General features: G+C 66.0%; 1 protein-coding gene across 24 annotated transcripts in view; it reads left to right on the top strand.

Moving 5' to 3' along the window:
• The window catches only part of KIF1A (kinesin family member 1A), an 89,554-nt gene that overhangs the window by 59,036 nt on the left and 17,230 nt on the right, over positions 1–13,288 (top strand). For 13 of the 24 annotated variants that reach the window (XM_070787041.1, XM_070787043.1, XM_070787038.1 and 10 more), the window contains 12 exons: positions 1,423–1,541; positions 3,512–3,597; positions 4,218–4,356; positions 4,469–4,637; positions 4,773–4,863; positions 6,220–6,338; positions 6,941–6,996; positions 7,795–7,903; positions 8,087–8,153; positions 8,316–8,400; positions 11,071–11,176; positions 13,162–13,188. In XM_070787041.1, coding sequence (XP_070643142.1) covers positions 1,423–1,541; positions 3,512–3,597; positions 4,218–4,356; positions 4,469–4,637; positions 4,773–4,863; positions 6,220–6,338; positions 6,941–6,996; positions 7,795–7,903; positions 8,087–8,153; positions 8,316–8,400; positions 11,071–11,176; positions 13,162–13,188 — 1,173 coding nt within the window. The remainder of the gene's footprint in view (positions 1–1,422; positions 1,542–3,511; positions 3,598–4,217; positions 4,357–4,468; positions 4,638–4,772; positions 4,864–6,219; positions 6,339–6,940; positions 6,997–7,794; positions 7,904–8,086; positions 8,154–8,315; positions 8,401–11,070; positions 11,177–13,161; positions 13,189–13,288) is intronic. The other 11 variants (XM_070787042.1, XM_070787040.1, XM_070787060.1 and 8 more) reach the window with 1 other exon arrangement.

The raw sequence follows: 13,288 nt of genomic DNA, 5'->3' as shown, positions 1-13,288 counted from the left end.
AGCAGGGGCTGGGGCGCCTGTCGGATGCAAAGAGCTCTGAGGCTGCGATGGGTGGGGTCTGCTCAGATCTCAGGTCCCCTCTGGCAGCCGTGGAGGCCATAGAGGAGGGAGGCCAGGGCTGATGGGCCGGGTGATGGGTTTCAGAGAGACTCGAGGCAGAGCTGAGAAACAAGCGAGGATGGCGTGCAGGGTCCTGATCTCTGCCAGGGGAAGGCCGGCGGTGGCCAGGCCGGGAGCCCACCAGAGAGGGGACGCAGGGCCCTGGGGGCAGCCGTGCCCCCAGCCTGCGGCCACGGGGCTTGCAGAGCGGTGACCCCAGCCTGGATGAGGGGCGGGGCGACGGACGATGCACCTCTCCTCCTGTCCCCTAGCGCCCCCACCCCACCCAGACCACTGCCCAGACCCCCACCTCAACTGCCCGCACCTCTGTCCCCCCTGGGCCCCCTCACCCCACCCCCTGCACTTCCTCCCCAGCACCTCCCACCATCCGGCTCCAAATCCTGCCCCTCCGCCAGGACCACACCCTGAAGTCCCCCCACCCCCAGAGCTCAGGGTTGCCAGGTCTGTGCCTTTGGGCTGGAGTGGAGGGCAGAGCACAGCTGGAAACCAGGGTGCTCCCTCAAAGGGGGTCCCCCCGAGGAGGACACACCTCAAGGAGGGCACGTCCCCAAGGAGGGTGATCCCCCCAACGAGGGGGGTGTCCCGTGCAAGGAGGGCGCCCTGAACGGAAGGGAGTTGTGCTCACCTGCCCACCCGCGGGGCAGCACAGGCTCTGTCCTCCGCTGCCCGTGAGATCCCGCAGGTCGACCGGCTCAGGGAGGGGGTGCCACGGGGTGACGTGGCCTCTGGCCCACCTGTCCTGGCACTAGCTGGGTGAACAGCTGAGCTGCCGGGAGAGGGGGGCTCTGGGCCCTGGGGCTGGTGGGGCCGTGCCAGGCAGTGCTGCTGCGTCTGGGGCATCCTCGGGGCTCCGTTCAGCCCTCCTCCGGGACCCTGGCTGACGTCATGGAGCTCTCGCCCCTTGTGTTCCTGGAGAGGCTCACAGGGAGCCCTGAGCCGTCTTTCGCCATCTGAGGCCCTCTGTGGGGTCCGCGAGTGTCAGGGGCTCCTGGGAAATGGGCAGGGGAGACGGGGGCATCGGCACCAGCGTGAGGGTCGTAGGTCAGCGAGGCGGTCCCTGGTCGTCTTCCTTGAAGCAGGCTGAGCCCTCCTCCTCCCTGTCCTCTGCTCAGACCGCCCCCTCACCTCCGCGCCCTCCCGCCCCACTGCCTGTCCGCTCCTGCCCCCACCGCCCTGGCTGCCCCCGCCTGGCTGCCCGCTCCCCTCTGCTTCGCAGTGCTGTGTCGTGAGCCCGCCCTGCCGCCTCTGCCGCCGCCCGGCGCGGTGCCCAGTGGGCGGCGCTGATGGCGGCCTCTCCCCCAGGGCCTTCGTGTACCTCAGCAACCTGCTGTACCCCGTGCCGCTGGTGCACCGCGTGGCCGTCGTCAGCGAGAAGGGCGAGGTGAAGGGCTTCCTGCGCGTGGCCGTGCAGGCCATCTCAGGTGCGTGCAGGCGGCCCGGGCGGGGTCTGTCCCTCCTCCGACGGGGCCCCCGGGCTGGGGGAGGCCTCCGCAGCCTTGCGTGGTGGTCTGCGTGCAGCCAGCCTCCTCCGTCTCTCCCTGAGAGAGAAGCCCTGCTGCCCGGCACTCGGCTCGGGCCCCTGGGGCTCCTCCTGGTCATCTGGAGCCTTCAGAGCTGCGCCGGCCGAGCCCGGGGCTGGCTGAAACCCCTCCGGCTCGGGGCCCCCACCAGGCAGCCTGCAGACCCACCCTGGTGCAGAAGTGCCCCCCACGCCCCCACCGTGGTCTCAGCCCCAGGACGGTGTGCAGACTCCAGCCCTTGGTCCCCCAGCCTTCCCGACTCCCCAGCACTGCCCCCTTTGGAGTGCGTGGCCGCTCGGGTGCAGACCTGTTTCCCCAGAGGCCGTGAGCCCCTGCCCACTGCCGGCCAGCTGGTCCAGCCCCCCACTGAGAAGCAGATGCCCCTCACTGCCCAGTCCCCTCCCGGCCGCCCCTCCGGGCTGAGGACAACCACCCCAAGGAGGGCTTCGGGTTTGCTGGGTTTGCCCCTCTGAAAGTGGGTCCTCTGTGAAGCTTCTTAGAAAGGAGTGTGGAGAGATGCTTGGAGGACGTGTTGGGGACTGCTCGGCTGGAGGGTCCCTCTACTGCGATGGCCAGCGTTCCCTTCTCCGCCTCCAGCCCCCGGCATCTCCTCGGGCCTCTTCCTCCCCTCCCTGAGGCTTGGCCCGGGCACCCTGGATGCCCTGTGTGTGGCTGCCGAGGGCCCAGGCCGGGACGGGGGCACGGAGCGTGAGCAGCACGGGGGGCCTGCTCGCCCGCTGGGTGGCCCGTGAGTGCGCGCTCTGGATGTCTGGACCCCTGTGCCGGGCTCTCGCTTCCCCACGATCCCAAGCGCTCTTTCCAGCTCCTCCAGCCGTGTGACCACGGTGCTGAGGGCCCTGGGGATGCGGCTGAGAAGGGGAGCCTGGGGGTGGGCTGGCTTTAGGGACGAGCCAGGTGATGGCGATGCTGGGGCTTCCAGTGCCGCCCTCCTCCCCTGAGGGCACCCTGGCCCTCTTGACGCCTCATCCTCCCCGGGCTCTTCCTGGCCCTTCCTGATCCCTCAGCCCCTGTAGAGCAGGCCCACCTTGCCGGCCGCTTCGTAGACAGACAGGTCGGTGCTGTGTGTGTTTGGGCCACACCCGACATCCCCCGTGTGGTGGCTGAGCTGGAGGAGACAGTCATCCCTGCCGCGTCCCCCCGCCGTGGCAGGAGCCCTCCTGTGCACTTGCCGACCCTGGGCGGTGGTGGGATAGAGCCCTGGGCCCTCAGGCAGCCGGCGTGGACATCCTGGTGGTGGTCGCACCCCCACAGGGCCCCAGAACAGAGGGTCGGAGCCCCCTGGCGTCTGTGAAGTCTCCTGCAGTGGCGTCCAGCCAGAGTGGCTGGAGCTGGGGGCTTGGGGGCCTGGAGGGGCCAGGACTAGGGGCCTTCAGGCGGCAGGAGAAGGGTTTGGTTTTGTCCCAGGCAGTAGGGAACCCTGCACACTGGGAGAATGGGGTGTGAGAGCGTGGGGGCTTTGAGTATCCAGCTGCGTGTTGGGGGAGGGGGAAGGGGATCCAGAAGACCCTAGGTTCTTCTGCAGCAGCTGAGTCTGGGGGCAGGACTTGACGGGGGGCAGAGGTAGAAAGCTTGGCTCTGACAAGTTGGAGTTCATGGCCCCTTCAGAGCGGCTGTGCCTATGACGTGGCTGCCGCTGGGCCCTGGGGCAGCAGAGGTGGGCTTTCAGGGTGCCCGGGACACACCCTGGTCATTCAGGGCCCCTTGGCCAAGTCTGGGAGCCCCTAGGCGGGTCGGAGCCCCACCTGGTTCCCACGTCGCCCCCCCCCCGCACCCCCCCCAGCACTCAGCCTGGATGCCCTCTCCCGCCTGGGGACAAGCTGGGCCTGACCCTCCGCTCTGTCCTGTTTCAGCCGACGAGGAGGCCCCTGACTACGGCTCCGGCGTCCGCCAGTCGGGAACAGCCAAAATCTCCTTTGACGACCAGCATTTTGAGAAGGTAGTGGTGCGACCACAGATGCCACCAGACGGGCCCCCAGCCCTGCGGGGCCTCAGGGAGGGGGGAGGACGGCGTCTTCCTTGCAGGCGCCCTTCCTGCCCTCGGGTAAGAGCCCCCAGCCCGGGCGGCTCCTTGAACCTTGGTGCTCTGAGGCCTTGGGCCCAGGGCCCCCCAGTCCCTCTCAGAGAGGTCGTCAGTGCTGGGCCTCACAGGCGGGGCACGGGGCGTCCAGCAGTGCAGGGAGGGCCCAGGGTGGGGGCGGTGGGGGCCATGTGGGCAACTGGTGGGGGCGCTGGCCAGGCCCTGAAAGCCGCTGGGAGAGTCTCCCTGCGTCCTGCCCAGGCAGGGGGAGCAGTGGGCGGGGCTGAGAGAGGGGTCCTGGCTCGGGTGGGCGGGGCTGAGGGAGGGGAAGGAGCTGAGGAAGGGGTCCTGGCTGGGGTGGGGGCAGAACTGAACCCCAGAGATGTGTCCCACCTTCCTTTCCCTCTTCCTAGACTAACATAGCCCTGAGAACCTGGGAACGAGGCCTGGGGAGGGGTAGGCCCACGGCACGGGCGAGCCTGGGTGGGCGCTCAGGGTCCCCGGCAGCGCTCTGTCCGACCCCGCCCCCGCCTGCACAGTTCCAGGCCGAGTCCTGCCCCGGGGTGGGCATGTCCCGCTCAGGGACCTCCCAGGAGGAGCTGCGGATTGTGGAAGGTCAGGGCCAGGCCGCAGACTCCGGGCCCTCAGCCGACGAGGTCAACAACAACACCTGTTCAGGTGGGTCCCCGCGGCCCGCCTCTTGGCCCGCATGCGTGCTGCAGGCCAGTTCCCAAGCCCGGGCTCAGCACCTCGGGTCCCTCCACGCCCCTCTGCCCTTGGCTCCCAGCAGCGGTGACCCCGGAAGGCCTCCTGGACAGCCCTGAGAAAGCCGCCCTGGATGGGCCCCTGGACGCCGCCCTGGACCACCTCGGCCTGGGCAGCACCTTCACCTTCCGCGTGACCGTCCTGCAGGCGTCCAGCATATCCGCTGAATATGCCGACATCTTCTGCCAGTTCAAGTGAGCCTTTTACCCAGGCTGTGCGGGTGGGCCTTGGCAAGGTGCGGGGGGGGCGGGGGCACATGGTGCCCCCCGGAGGCTGAGGTGCCCGTGCCCAGGCCCTGCACTCACCGAGCATCTCCTCCTGGTTCGCAGCTTCATCCATCGCCATGACGAGGCCTTCTCTACGGAGCCCCTGAAGAACACGGGGAGGGGACCCCCGCTCGGCTTCTACCACGTCCAAAACGTGCGTCCTCAGGGCCCCCCGCCCCCGCCGTGACCCACCCTCCCGGGGCCCTGGCTCTGCGGGCCTCCCTGAAACCCCCGAGTTGCTTTTACTTGGTCCCAGCTTCTCCTCCTGAGCACCAGCCCCGGACTGGGCATGAGGACAGAGGACCTCGGACACCAGGCGCGGGCACGTGTGCTCCTGCTGGGCAGTAGGGGCTTTGGGGGGCTTAAGACTGGGGGTGGGGGCAGCCCGGAGTCCCCGAGGGCCCCTGTGGCGAGCCTCGGCCGAATGTGGATGTGAAGGGTCTGGGGCCCAGCGAGGTCACCCTGGCTTGGTCCTGGGGACGAGGCGGGGCAGGGCAGGGCATGTGGAGGGCTGCAGGGTGGCCAGGCAGAAGCTGGAGAGGCCAAGGAACCCCGAGCCTGGAAGAACTGGCAGACAAGGGGGACACGGTTCAACACGCAACTCGAGCCAGGCTGTCAGGAGAGCAGGGGACTCTGCTCTGAGGAGGGGAAAAGGCCCTGACCGAAGCCACTGGGTCACCAGGCCTCGGGGCCCAGGCGGCCAGTGTGAATTGGACCTGAGCTGTGGATATGCCCTGAGCAGCCACCCCGGCCTGGCTCAGAAGGGCCCTGTGAACTGTGGCCCATCCTGCCCCTCAGGGACGAGGGGCTCTGGTGGCCTCTAAGCCAGGGAGGCAGGGCCAGCTCTGCCAGGGCGCTGCGTGGGTTCCTTCCCTGGTGGCCCAGCAGGACCCCTCAGCCCAGGGGCTGCCCGCCTCAGCCCCAGAGGCTTAAGCCCGAGAGCCTGGTGGGCTCCATGCTCCCTCTGAGGCTGCGACGAGAACCAGTTGCCACCCTCTCGTGGACGGCCGCCTTCCCCAGGATCCTCACATCGTGTCCCACACGGGCCTATGCCCAAGAGTCCCCTTCCTACAAGAATACTGGGCCTTTGGGGTCCCCGGCGACCTCATTCTAGCTCGATCGCCTCTGTGGAGACCCTTCTGTAACATATGCTTCAACACATGGGATGCGGGTGGCGGGTGGTGGGCGGGTCCGGGGGTACACAGTTCAACCCACAATGCCGGGCGAGTGGACGAGAGCCCGAGGGGGTTCAGACCGGCTCGCAGAGACCCATCCTCCAGGTCTGTGATCTGAAAGAGCAGCTGAGCCCAGGGGCCCTCAGCCCTTCAGTCCTGGGGGCAGAGCCCTTGGGCCGGCCCGCAGTGGCGGGTCCACAGGGCGTGTGGAGGAGCAGGCTGGGCAGACCCAGGCGAGGTCAGCCCCGGGCTCTCTGGTCTGGGCCTGCGGTGCCGGCTGCTCCACGGAGGCTGAGCTCTCCCCTCCCTGACTGTCCGTCCCGCCCCCCAACCAGATTGCGGTGGAGGTGACCAGGTCCTTCATCGAGTACATCAAGAGCCAGCCCCTCGTGTTCGAGGTCTTCGGGCACTACCAGCAGCACCCGTTCCCGCCCCTCTGCAAGGACGTGCTCAGGTCAGCAGGCCGCTGGGCCCTGGACAGGCCCTGGACAGGCTTTGGAGCCGTCTGCGGCCGGACACGGGGCGGGTCAGAGATGGCCCCACGGGGCTGAGGAGGGGTCTCAGAGGGTCACTGTCAGAACCTTGGTCGTGTCCTGGGGCTCAGGGAAGCCATGCAGGGCTGGCGGGGGCAACCACCTGCCCTGCTCCCGAGTCCTCTGCCCCCCCAGGTGGGATGGGGGCGACTGGCCCGGCTCCCTCCCCTGCCTGGAGCTCTCAGGGTGGGACCCCGTGTGTGGGGAGAGCAGCCCACAGGCATCGGGGCCCCTTGTTGCCGCCTCCGGGCACCCTCTGAGCTGATGTGCGGGACCCAGGGCGAGTGTTGGCAGAGCAGGCTGGAGGGGCTGGTTCCAGGGCTCGCCTGTCCTGGGGACGGGAGGGGCCTGCCTAGATTCCCGGGGCCTCCTGGGGCCTCCTGGGGGGTCTCGGGTTCTAGGGTGCCCCCTCCCCGGCTGGTGGAGGCCTGGCGTCAGGCCTTTCCCCGGCCCCGTGGGAGGGGCACCAGTCTCCAGTCACTCCCGGTCACTCTCCCCACTCTCCCCACCTCTGTCCGCACAGCCCCCTGAGGCCCTCTCGCCGCCACTTCCCACGGGTCATGCCGCTGTCCAAGCCAGGTAGGTGGGGCTCTCCCGGGTGCAGGGGTGCCCATGTGGGCCAGCCGCCCTTGGCTGAGTGCAGTCCTGTGGGGGCGTCTCTGCCCCCTAGCCTCCTGGCACCACCCTGCCCACCCCCTCCGCTGGCCCTCCGGAGGCCCCATGGAGTCAGGACTCCATGCCAGAGCGGGGGCCACAGAGGGACATCCAGGAGGCTGCCTGCGGCTGGGGATGAGGGCCGGGGGCTCCCAGGGGGCTGGGCCCTGTGAACTGAGCCTGCAGGACGGACACGGTCTGAGAGGAAAGGCGGGCCTGGAAGCCGCTTCCCGGGGGCAAGGCTGGAGGTGGGCGAGCCCGGGAAGTCCCTGGAGGAAGGGTCCTGGGAGGTCAGCCCGCGCCTGGCGCCCATAGCAGAGGGGCTGTGGGCAGAGGTGGCTGGGCACATGGGGCATGGAGCCTGTGTGTTGGGAGCAGCGGCACGTGTAGGGCAGGGGCCTGGGGCTGGGGCCTCTCTGTGCTGGAGGTAGGTGCTTGGCATGGCCGAGGGGTCCTGGGTGGGTCGTGGGGCCTCAGAGCATGTGTGGCTCCAGCCACTGCCTGTGCCCAGCTACGTGGGGCTGCCGGCTCCTCCCGCCTGGCATGGATGAGCCTCAGTCACGCCCGCCCCCCCGGGTGGTGGCCAAGGCCCGTCTGTACCCTGGGGTCATTCCCCGTGGAGGGCAGTGTTCTCACCGCTGCTGGGGGTCTGCTCCACGCCTCCTCTGCGCGCCCTCAGCCGCGAGCGGTCAGTTTGCCCCGCGTTTTCTCCCGGTCCCCCAGTGCCGGCCACCAAGCTCAGCACGCTGACGCGACCCTGCCCGGGCCCCTGCCACTGCAAGTACGACCTGCTGGTCTACTTCGAGATCTGCGAGCTGGAGGCCAACGGCGAGTGAGTCCGGAGCCGTGCTGCCCGCGCGCGGCTGAGCGGGGGTCCGCGGGATGTGCGAGGAGGAGGGGCCTAGGGCAGCGGGTGGTTCACCTGCCCTCTGCTCTGCCGCGGGGGCCGGCCGTCTGTGCTGCGCGCGGCGGGGCGGGGCCGGGCACGCCCTCAGACCTGCCACCTCTTTCCCAGCTACATCCCCGCAGTGGTGGATCACCGCGGCGGCATGCCGTGCATGGGGACCTTCCTGCTCCACCAGGTGCGGAGACCTCGCTGCCCCGCCCGCCCCGAGCCCCCATCCCACCCCTGCCCCGAGCCCCGCCCCCAGCCCCCGGCCCCACCCCGCCCCGCCCCCCAACTCACCCCCGCCCCACCCGGCCTACCGGCGACTGACTGTGTTCTCTTCCCTGGTGCCCGGCAGGGCATCCAGAGACGGATCACCGTGACCCTGCTGCACGAGACGGGCAGCCACATCCGCTGGAAGGAAGTGCGGGAGCTGGTGGTGGGTGAGTGAGGGCTAGGTGTGTGGCGGCAACACAGGCCGCACTCAGCCCCAGACCCGGCTCCACTCCTGTTGCTGTGCGGTTTTGGCTGACTCACTTAACCTGGGTGCCTCAGCCCCTCACCTGAAGAGAGGCGCAGGGACTCAGGTGGTGATTCCAGACTTCTGTTTAATCACCGTGCTAGCTTGCTAGGGCTGTCGTGAGGAAGTCCCAAACTCCAGATGGCTTGAAACCACAGAAGTTGATCCCATCACATTGTGGATAAGTCCTATGATGAGGGTGTCAGCAGCTCGGCCATGCTTCCTTGAAGCCCCAGGGGAGGTCCTTCCTCCCCCCTCCAGCTTCTGGTGGTTTGTGGGGACCCCTTGTGGACGCGTCACCCCAATCCTCTGTCTTCACGGGGCCTGGATACTTAGATGAGGGCCCACCCAGTCCAGCATGACAGCGTCTCAACTGCTTACGTCTGCCAAGAGCCTGTTTGCACGTGCGGTCACGTTCTGAAGTTCTGGGGGTCAGGACCACAGCACATCTCTGAGGGGACCCAATTCAGCTCACAGTGCCAGGGGCTTAGATGCTTTCTCCCATGAACTCTTCTGTCTTGGAAATGTTCCCTTTGCTGACTCTTTGCAAAGAATCTGTCTTCCCAGTTTCCGTTCAAAGACAGGGACCGCCATCCCTCCCAGGATGGACCGCCGTCCGTCCTCAGCATGAAGCCACCTCCCCACCCCACGGCCCTGGAGCTGAGGGACCTCCGAGGCCTCGCCCCGGGTGTTGCTGTGGCCCTGGGTATCAGCCCAAGGGCACTGTCCCTGGGTCTGGGGAGTGGCTCTGAGGATGTAGTAGCAAGAATGTGATGGGGTCCCGTCGTCCTGCGTCACTAGGTCAGGATCGCAGACCGCGGGGTTCTGGGGGCCCCAGGACAAACGTTTCATTTTAGCTGTTCCGCATCTTCTTTCCACACCAATCAGAAGAACAGCAGAACGAGCGCACACACCCCTGTTGCAGATGTGGTCTGGGGGAGAGGCCCAGTGATTCCTTTCTGACTTAAGAAAGAAAACTCAGTATTACTTGTTTATTCCTCGAGGAGGCAGAGTGATCAAATTAACCATTACTATAAGAGTAAGAAGATCCCCTGGAGGAGGGCACGGCAACCCGCTCAAGTATGCTTGCCCGGAGAATCCCATGGACAGAGGAGCCCATGGGGTTGCAAAGAGTCAGACACGCCTGTCTGACTAAGCACATGCACTCAGGGGCGAGAAATGGGAAACGGAGGCGCCAGGCGGGAGTCCTGACTCTTGGCAGTTCTGGTGACTTTTGTAGACAGAGTCACCCCCTTGCCCCCACCACAAGTACAGGCATCTTAGAAGGCTTTGCTGGAACAGCCTTTGCAAGGAGACGTTTTTGACTGGTAGTGTTTCTCTTCATTTTTTTTTTAAGTATAAAAAGAGGGGAAACATCTTTTCCTTCTCATCTTGCCAAGATGTCCTCTTCCAATGAGTAGGAGGGCCTGTGGGTCCCAGGCTGGGTGATTGGAACCTATCAACTGGGGTGGGGAGATATTGCAAGAGTTACTTATAGCTGAGAAACCAAGAAGCTCAGAACTTAGGCTGCGGGAGGACGCCCCCTGACAGGCAGCACCTTGGGCAGCTGCAGACCCTGCGTGTGGTGCTGTTCAGTCACCGAACCACGTCTGACTCTGCAACTCCATGGACTGCAGCACGCCAGGCTTCCCTGTCCATTCACCAACTCCCGGAGTTGACTCACACTCATGTCCATCGAGACGGTGGTGCCATCCAACCATCTCATCCTCTGTGGTCCCCTTCTCCTCCCGCCCTCAATCTTTCCCAGTATCAGGGTCTTTTCCAAAGAGTCGGCTCTTCACATCAAGTGGCCAAAGTACTGGAGTTTCAGCTTCGGTATCAGTCCTTCCGATGAATATTCAGGACTGATTTCCTCTGGGATCGACTGGTTTGTTCTCCTTGCTGTCAAAGGGACTCTCAAGAGTCTTGTCCAGCACGAGAGTTCAGAAGCATAGATTCCTTGGTGCTCAGCCTTCTTTATGGTTCAGCTCTCACATCCTTACATGACTACTGGGAAAACCATAGCTTTGACCATACAGACCTTTGTCAGCAAAGTGATGTCTCTGCTTTTTAATACGGTGTCCAGGTTTGTCATAACTTTTCTTCCAAGGAGCAAGGATCTTTTAATTTCGTGGCTGCAGTCACCATCCACAGTGGTTTTGGAGCCCAGGAAAATAAATCTGCAGTTTCCACTTTTTCTCCATCTATTTGCCATGAAGTGATGGAACCAGTTGCTGTGATCTTGAGTTTTTTGAACGCTGAGTTTCAAGCCAGCTTCTTCACTCTCTTCTTCCACCCTCATCAAGAGGCTCTTTAGTTCCTCTTCAGTTTCTGCCACTAGGAGTGGTGTCACCTGCATCTCTGAGATTGTGGGTATTTCTCCCATCAGTCTTGATTCCAGCTGCAGACCCTGCGTGGGCCTCCCTGCCCCTCTTGGTGTTGCCTTTAGCCGGGTGCCCCTGTGGCTGTGTGGGGAGCCCTGTGGCACAGCCTTGTAGCTGGAAGCTCCTGCCCAGGAAGAGGTGGACAGCGGGGACCTGGTGTCCGCCTGCCCTCCTGGGAAGTGACGTGCAGCCCGCCCCGCTTCCCACAGGTCGCATCCGAAACACCCCGGAAACAGACGAGTCCCTGATCGACCCTAATATCTTGTCGCTCAGCATCCTCTCGTCTGGATACATCTGCCCAGCCCAGGATGACCGGTGAGTCCGCTTGGGGTTGGTGCTCTCTGGAGGAGGGCCCGGAGTGTGTTCTCAGCCCCCCACCTGGCCTGCCTGGCTGCGCTGGGCCCTGAGCTCTCCAGGCCCTTCTTCCTGGCCCTCCAGGAGGTGGTGCAGGGAGGGGCCCCTGGTGAGCTGTCGCTTGGTCACCTGATGGAGGGGCACACAGGCATTTGCTGGCAGAGGAGCTGGGTCCTCAGGACTCTTGCGGCCGGGAGGCAGCATGGGGCGGGTGAGCGGGCTGGACTTTCCGGCCACGCTGCTGCGGGCACATGTCCCCTTTAGCAGGCGTCCTCCCTGCGGCCCAGGGTCCTGGAGCAGCTCAGGGTCAAGCTGGCCAGTGGTCTGGCATCCTGGGGTGGGGGTGTGCCCAACAGCATGGCTTGGCACACACTCCTCCTCACTGGGTTTGCCGGGCTTGGGGGTTTTGGGGGAGAGGCCTCTGGGGGCCAGGCTGGGGCAGACAGCTCCCTGCCAGAGCCGCCCTCCTGGGGGGACGTTGGTAGGCTTGGCTCTGTCTGAGACGCTGCTTTCTGGGGGCGTGGGGACATGGGGAGGGGGCTCCCAAGTTCTGAAGGCTCGACCTGGCCTAAGAGGCAGAAGCCAAGAGCTGACCCCAAGCTCCAGCTGCGGGCGTCTCCACGGGCTCCTGTGCCGCGTTCGTACGAAGTATCTTGAGCGCTGGGTGCACTGGAGTGGGTGGGGCCCCCTTTGCCAGGGGAGCTGGATCCATAAGAATAAAGGGTCTTGGTCCAGACAGAGCTGGGCTTCCTCGCAGACTCCCCGGAGAGTGGGAAGCAACCCACAGGGGCAGGCATGGCTCTGTTCCAGTCCTGCCCCGGAACCTTCCAGAGGAAACGCAGCCTGCACTCGTGTCCAGAGGAGGGAGGGTTGGATGAGGATGCTGGGGGGTGTTCTCTCAGGGTGGGGGCACCATGACAGGCAGGCTGGGCTTACGGGAACGGGGGTGCGGCTCGTGCGGCAGGCCCGTTGCCGTGAGGACGCAACCTGGGGACACAGCAGAGGGCCTGGCGCCCTCTGCGTGGGCTGCCTGCGGGGACCCGGGCCTCTGAGGCCGGGACCCGGGGGTGGGGCTGAGGGGACCCGTGTCACCAGGGAGGGCTCTGGCACGCCAAGTACCTCTGGGGACCTGGAAAGTGACCTCAGCGTTCCCCCAGCCTCTAGCCCTCCCTTTCTCCTGGCAACGCCTCCATTCTTGGGCTAGAAGGCGCGTGGGCCAGAGAGGAGGAGGGTGTGGGTGCCTCTGGGACCGTATTTCTGGGCTCCCGTCCTCCGGCCGGCACAGTGGCTGTGGGGCACGTTCTGGGGAGCTTAGGGGGCTGGATCTCGGGTCAGTGGGGCTTTGGCTGAAAAGGTTCGCCCTGCTCCTGGAAGTCAGGAGGCCAGGCCTGTGCCCTGGGGACCGCGGGACGAGAGGCCAGCTCAGGTGCCGGAGGTCAGGGCCCTGGGGGCTCCAGGAAGCCCCCGGACCAGAGTCCCTGCCCGCAGCTGCTTTGGCCCTGCTTGACTTCTCCTCCTCCTGCTGTCTGACCCCAGCACGGCCCTGACCCGAGCCCCGCCCTGGGAAGAGTCTCGGGGACCCTCTCAGCAGGTGGCCCCAGGCGGGCGGCATGCGGAGGCTTGCTTGCCTCGCAGCAGCCCCCCACAAGGGCCCTCCTGTCCTCTAGACCCCGGCTGATGCCCTCAGAGCTCCGCGGGTGACAGGTCAGGCGCTCTCCCCGCCTGGAGACCCAGGCCAGCCTTGGGCCCTATGCCTCGGCTGCCCACCCGCTTTGCCACAGCCCCCGTCCCCCGACCCCCGCTCAGGGTCCCCAGGCTGTGTGGCCCCCTGGCTCCGACGGGCACCGCCTGCCGCGGACGCTTCTCCGCTCTGCCCCCCGCCTGCTCCGCTGCTGCTGCCCCCCGGCCCCCGCCCCCACTAACCTCTGATTGTTTGTGTTTTGCAGGCAGTTTCTTGATTCGGACATGCCTAGGTACCATCCGTGCCCCTGGTTTCTTTCAGCCTGCCCCCACTCCACAGCCCCGAGATCTCATTCCAGCTTGCGGGCCCCTCCACACTCGCTCACCTCCTCG

This window comes from Bos indicus, chromosome 3 (genome assembly GCF_029378745.1).
Source record: "Bos indicus isolate NIAB-ARS_2022 breed Sahiwal x Tharparkar chromosome 3, NIAB-ARS_B.indTharparkar_mat_pri_1.0, whole genome shotgun sequence".
NCBI classification, from domain to species: Eukaryota; Metazoa; Chordata; class Mammalia; order Artiodactyla; family Bovidae; genus Bos; species Bos indicus.
The sequence above is the reverse complement of the archived record's forward strand: the minus strand, read 5'-3'. Positions and strand labels throughout refer to the sequence as shown.